Consider the following 6,438-nt stretch of genomic DNA (forward strand, 5'->3'; position numbering starts at 1 on the left):
GTTCGCTGAAAACACAACCAGCCCAACTATCTAGGTGGTCCCTAGAAGCATTGGTTAGTCCATTATAAAAGATATCAAGTATTTCATTTTTCTTGATAGGATGATCAGGCAAAGCATTAAGTAATTGGAGAAGCCTCCCCCAAGCTTGTGGGAGACTCTCTTCTTCAAATTGCATAAAGTTAAATATTTCCTTTAAAGCAGCTTGTTTCTTATGAGCATGGAAATATTTTTCAGAGAAGATGTAAATCATATCCTGGGGACTGCGCACACAACCAGGAGCAAGAGAATTAAACCATAACTTAGCATCACCCTTTAACGAGAAAGGAAACAATTTAAGAATATAGTAATAGCGAATTTTTTCCTCATGAGCAAATAGGGTGGCTATATCATTCAATTTAGTAAGATGTGCCACAATAGTTTCAGATTCATAACCATGGAAAGGATCAGATTCAGCCAAGGTAATTAACTCAGAATCGATAGAGAATTCATAATCTTTATCAGTAACAAAGATAGGTGAAGTAGCAAACTTAGGATCATATCGCATTCTAGCATTCAAAGACTTTTCTTTCCACTCGCATAATAATTTCTTAAGATCATCTCTATCCTTACAAGCAAGAAAGTCCCTAGCTACCTCTCCATCCATAACATAACCCTCAGGCATAACATGAAGTTCATATCTAGGAGAGCTAGTCTTATCAGGTGTTTCAAAGTTTCCACTTTCAATATTTCATCGGTTTCAGAAATATCATCATCTTCAGCATAATCAATAGTTCTAACTCTAGCAAGATGTTCATCAAGTAATTCACCCAGTGGCACAGTTTTATCAAGCAAAGTAATAGCATCATAAGCATCATTCATAGTAGAAGTAGCATCATCAATAACATGCGACATGTCAGAATCAATAGCAGGTGTAGGTGTCGCAAGCTTACTCAAAACAAAAGGTGAATCAAGTGCAGAGCTAGATGGCAGTTCCTTACCTCCCCTCATAGTAGAGGGATAGATCTTGGTTCTAGTATCTTTCAAATTCCTCATAGTGACCAGCAGATATAAATCCCAAGTGACTCGGAGAATAGAGCTATGTTTCCTGGCAACAGTGCCGGAAAAAGGTCTTGATAACCCACAAGTATAGGGGATCACAACAGTTTTTGAGGGTAGAGTATTCAACCCAAATTTATTGATTTGACACAAGGGGAGCCAAATAATATTCTTAAGTATTAGCAGTTGAGTTGTCGGTTCAACCACACCTGAAAGACTTAATATCTGCACCAAAGTATTTAGTAGCAAAGTAGTGTGGAAGTAACGGTAACAGTGGCAAAAGTAACAGTAGCAGTTTTGTAGCAATTGTAACAGTGGCAATTGCAAAGTAACGTAGCAAAGATCGATATGTGTAAAGCTCGTAGGCAATGGATCAATGATGGATAATTATGTTGGATGGCATTCATCATGCAACAGTTATAACCTAGGGTGACACAGAACTAGCTCCAATTCATCAATATAATGTAGGCATGTATTCCGAATATAGTCATACATGCTTATGGAAAAGAACTTGCATGACATTTTTTGTTCTACCCTCCCGTGGCAACGGGTACCTAATGGAAACTAAGGGATATTAAGGCCTCCTTTTAATAGAGAACCGGACCAAAGCATTAGCACTTAGTGAATACATGAACTCCTCAAACTACGGTAATCACCGGAAAGAATCCCAATTATTGTCACCTTGGGGCATGCAGATCATAACTTGTAATAGGTGTCTACAACTTGCAAGATAGGATCAAGAACACAAATATATTCATGAAAACATAATAGGTTCAGATCATAAATCATGGCACTCTCGCCCTAGTGACAAGCATTAAGCATAGCAAAGTCATAGCAACATCAATCTCAGAACATAGTGGATACTAGGGATCAAACCCTAACAAAACTAACTCGATTACATGATAAATCTCATCCAACCCATCACCGTCCAGCAAGGCTACGACGGAGTTACTCACGCACGGTGGTGAGCATCATGAAATTGGTGATGGAGGAAGGTTGGTGATGATGATGGCGATGGATTTCACTCTCTGGAGCCCTGAACAGACTCTAGATCTGCCCTCCCGATGAAGAACAGGAGGTGGCGGTGGCTCTGTATCGTAAAACACGATGAATCCTTCTCTCTGATTTTTTTTCTCCCCGAACGTGAATATATGGAGTTGGAGTTGAGGTCAGTGGAGGTCCAGGGGACCCACAAGGCAGGGGGCGCGCCCTCCACCCTTGTGGATAGTCGGTGGGTCCCCTCTGGTTGATTCTTTCGCCAATATTTTTATTTATTCCAAAAATATTCTTTGTGGAGTTTTAGGTCATTCTGAGAACTTTTATTTCTGCACAAAAATAACACCAAGGCAATTCTGCTGAAAATAGCGTCAGTCCGGGTTAGTTCCATTCAAATCATGCAAATTAGAGTCCAAAACAAGGGCAAAAGAGTTTGCAAAAGTAGATACGATGGAGACGTATCACAACCCTACCGCCAAATACCTTTGCGATAGCTGCCCAACAGTTATAAATCCGTGGGGTCGGGTCGCCGGGCACACCCACGAACCCCAGCCCCCATCTTCTCCCATGCGTCGCGCCGCGCCGCAAGAATAGAGAGCAACTCCTCTCTCATCCCCTCCACTCCCCCCTCCCTCTGATCTTCTTCGTTTCTCCATCATTTTTGCGGATCGAGATGGCTCTGAAACGAGAAAAGTAAGCTCTCTCAATCCCTCCAATTTGTTTTAATTAAAAAGATTTTGATTCGATGCATTATTTGGCACAAGATAAACCCTATTTCATCTACTAGATTTTGATTTCTATTGTTTTTAGGTTTGTTTTGTTATGAGTAATATGATGTTTGATGTGGTTGAATATGATAGAACCCTATTTCATCTAGTAGATGGACCCTAGTTCATGTTTCTATATAGTATCAACATGAACCCTAGTTCATGTTCATAAATATATTTTTTGAATTGTTCATTGATGTTTGATGTGGTGGAATATAATTGAATTTGATAGAACCATATTTCATCTAGTAGATGAATCCTAGTACATGTTTCTATATAGTATGTTCATGTTCATATTTTTTTGTTGTTGAATTGTTCATTGATGTTTGATGTGATTGAATATGATTGATGTGGTTGAATATGATTGGTTAATGTGATATATATATATATATATTGTTGATTCAATACGATTTTTAGTTTGATTAAATATGATTCATTCGCATTGATATAGTAACTAGGTTTTTATTTTGACTAACATGATTCATTTGCATATTCCATTGTTGATTATATCTTTTATGATATATTTATTGATTGATGTAAGTTGAATATGCTAGAATTGACTAATATGATATGATGCATGTTGGTTGAATATGGCATGATTCATTTGCAAAAAAAACAGGAGGCCCCCCTTGCGCCCACCATCGCCACTACGTGCACCATGCTTGACCATGCGTTCGACAATGGTCATTGCACCCATTTTATTGAGAATGGAGTAGTAATAACCATGATCAAGTTGTTGCACCAAAAATTGGTTATTATGAGAAATGAAGTCACTATCTATTTCCGTTTACATTTTGGCAGATGCTACCCCCATTGCGGATGAGGGGCCACACCAAGGCCGTTCTAGATGTAGTATGGCAAACGCTACACTCCGTACTTCATGAGAGCATGGCTGCTAGGTTTCGGCCTTCAGTTCAAGTGAAAGTCGCCAATGCCGTCCACTCAGCTCTCACAACATTGGTCGACCGGTGCCGCCCCAAGATGCATAGTTTCCATCTCCCATGTGGTGAGATGATGGTGACACTCGAGGACTTCACCATGATCACGGCCCTACCGATCCAGGGCCAGGCTCTCACTAGGCGAGTGGACAAAAACAACTTGCAGCATAGGGTCACCTGCCTCATTGGCGACTGCCCCGCCATCCGAGATAACCGAACATTCGGTGTACCACTCATGTGGATCCAGAACAACTAGGCCATATGCCTGGAAGATGCCGATACGCGGACCGTGGAGCAATACTCGAGGGCCTACTTGTGGTACCTTCTGACGGAGGTCGTGTTTTTAGACTGCTCGGGGGACACCGCCCTATGGATGTATCTGGACTTCCTGGCCAACTGGGATGCAGGGTACAGCTGGGGGTCCCCCGGCCTTGCGTACCTATACCGCTCGGTAAGAGAGATAGCTCAATATTAGTTTGTGGATTTATGTATGTGTTTTGAATTGTGTCATCTAATCTTGAATTGGTGTTTGTAGATTGACAACGCAATGCAGAGGACGGAAGAGAAGTCCGGCATGTGCGGATTTGTCTGGACCCTCTCTATCTGGATGTGGGAGCGGTTGCCGGTGGGCCATCCTGAGAAAGATACCCGACGTCCATGGACGGAGTATGGCGAAGAAGGCGACATGGCTCGATACCCGACCGCCACGTACGCTTGGGACAAGGTGAAGGTCTACACGGGCAAGTCCAGTGCGTTGTACAAGGTCTTCACCAACGAGCTGGACAACCTGACATCTTACGAGGTATACCAACTAGCTTACCAATCATTTTGTACCCACTTTCATGGTTCCTACCAATCTTTTTGTAGGTCAACTGGTGGTCGTACCACGACCGACAATGGGGGTTCGAGCTCAACGCGATGTGCTACGAGGACAGGCTTGCTTGGCGGTGCATTGTGCCTATGATATGTGTGTACGCCGTCGAGTGTCACTTAGCACAGCGTGTGGCCACGCAATTTGGTATGTTACAAAATACCCCACCGGCATGCCCCACCGACACCGGTGGCTTCAACCTTCACTGGTGAGGGCATTGTTCTCTATTGCCATGTTTTTGTTCTGTTCGACGTTATCATGATTATTTATGTTTTATTGTTTCTTATGCCTTGCCGAAAGAGTAGAAAGAATTGTCAGTCGATCACAGACTAGGGGGCACAAGCTCATGGACCACGTGAAAGTGTGGGACAAGAGGAGGTATCGCAACGACGGTGAGAGGAGAGCGATTAACTGGGACGCGTACAATGAACACATGAAGTGGTATGGCGATGGCATGAAGTATCGTGTGCGCCTGAGGCCACAGTGGACGTCGGTGGATATCGCATCATCGGAGGAGGATGACTCCGAGGATGAAGCCTATCGTGACAGCCTTAGAGAGCTCAAAGGTGAATTCAGGGAGTATGCAACCCTGATAAACATAGTGGTAAGTTGTGCTCTGTATTGTTTTGAGCTCTCAGCGGTTGGATGAAAACTGCTTTAGTCAGTGTCATTGACTTACAAATGATGCTTACACAAGCTTCGGAGCTTAACAGAAGCATTTTTTTTTATTGCTCGGACATGCTGGGTTATGACCCCGGGACCGTGGAATCTAACAGCAAGCTAAGGGAAACGGTGAAGGTAACATCGAACCTCCTAGCCATATTATAGTTTAATTGTAACCCTAAAGTTGATCTATATTATGTTCTTGGTTGTTTGTTATTGCAGAAGTTCATGACCCGCGTAAGATAGTGGGCATGCTTGGGTGCGCTAGTGCGGCCGATGTCCATGTTCCTGTTCATGGAGGGTCGATGCGTGCCATCGCTTCATCGAGTCATGCCGGCGAAGCTTCATCGAGCCACGCCAGTGGAGCTTCCTCTAGCCATGCCGCCTCGTCGTCTCGCATTGTTGAGGAGGAAGAGGGAGAAGATGACGAGGAAGAAGAGGATGAGAAGCAAGCCAAGGAAGGAGGTGATGAGGAGGAGTACGACGATGATGACGGATCTCCACCGACTCATCCAACCCAAGACAAGAGGGGGAGTCAGCCGAAGAAGGATTGGAAGAGTCCATCCCCGTTTTAGAAAGAGCATCCTTATCGCACGAAGAAGCCGGATGAAATCCGCTCGAAGAAAAACGAGGAGTGTATCGCCGAGGGAGGGGGAGGAACAAGTGATATGGTCGTGTTGAACTCGCTTAGTTAAACTAGTTGTGAACAAGAACTTGTTTGCTATATCAAACTACTTGGTGTTGTCGATTTGCTACCTATTTACTATGTTGAACCTATTTTATATGTCGATCTGCTACCTACTTATTTGGTGTTGTCGATTTGCTACCTATAATGTGTGAGATCATCATATTTTGTTTTGCAAACACTATTTGTTGCTGTGTTGAACTATCATTCATATTTATAATTAAAATGATCAAGATCTTCTAAAAAAATAAGTGACAGAGGATCCTACCGCAAGGGACTACGGCGATAGGTTCTCACAGCCTACCGCAAAATCTTTGTGATTTCCCGTTATAAGGGACCCTACCACCAGACCCCCCTGGCGGTAAGGTCTAAAACCCTGCCGTAAAAAATCATCGACTTTCTGTTACAAAACCCTAGCGCACACGCAAGGCTTAGCACACCTTACCGCCGCGAAGGGTGGCAGCAGTGCCGTTAGGCAACATC

The 6,438-nt window shown here is 43.4% G+C and overlaps 1 protein-coding gene across 1 annotated transcript; it reads left to right on the top strand.

The window, feature by feature from the left end:
* Positions 1-3,686: 3,686 nt before the first annotated feature.
* On the top strand, positions 3,687-4,819 carry LOC147974905 (serine/threonine-protein phosphatase 7 long form homolog). Its single transcript, XM_087520193.1, has 4 exons — positions 3,687-3,960; positions 4,084-4,187; positions 4,272-4,538; positions 4,604-4,819. The coding sequence occupies exons 1-4, from the start codon at positions 3,687-3,689 to the stop codon at positions 4,817-4,819; spliced, it is 861 nt and encodes a 286-aa protein (XP_087376319.1).
* Positions 4,820-6,438: the final 1,619 nt, after the last annotated feature.

This window comes from Triticum urartu, chromosome 4A (assembly GCF_056163025.1).
Source record: "Triticum urartu cultivar PI428250 chromosome 4A, HENAU_Tu73, whole genome shotgun sequence".
Taxonomy (NCBI): Eukaryota; Viridiplantae; Streptophyta; class Magnoliopsida; order Poales; family Poaceae; genus Triticum; species Triticum urartu.

Coding starts and splice junctions, on each gene's coding strand:
- LOC147974905 (XM_087520193.1), top strand. CDS start 3,687: ATGGCTGCTAGGTTTCGGCCTTCAGTTCAAGTGAAAGTCGCCAATGCC. Junction 4,188..4,271: donor TTGCGTACCTATACCGCTCG/GTAAGAGAGATA, acceptor TGGTGTTTGTAG/ATTGACAACGCAATGCAGAG. Junction 4,539..4,603: donor ACAACCTGACATCTTACGAG/GTATACCAACTA, acceptor ATCTTTTTGTAG/GTCAACTGGTGGTCGTACCA.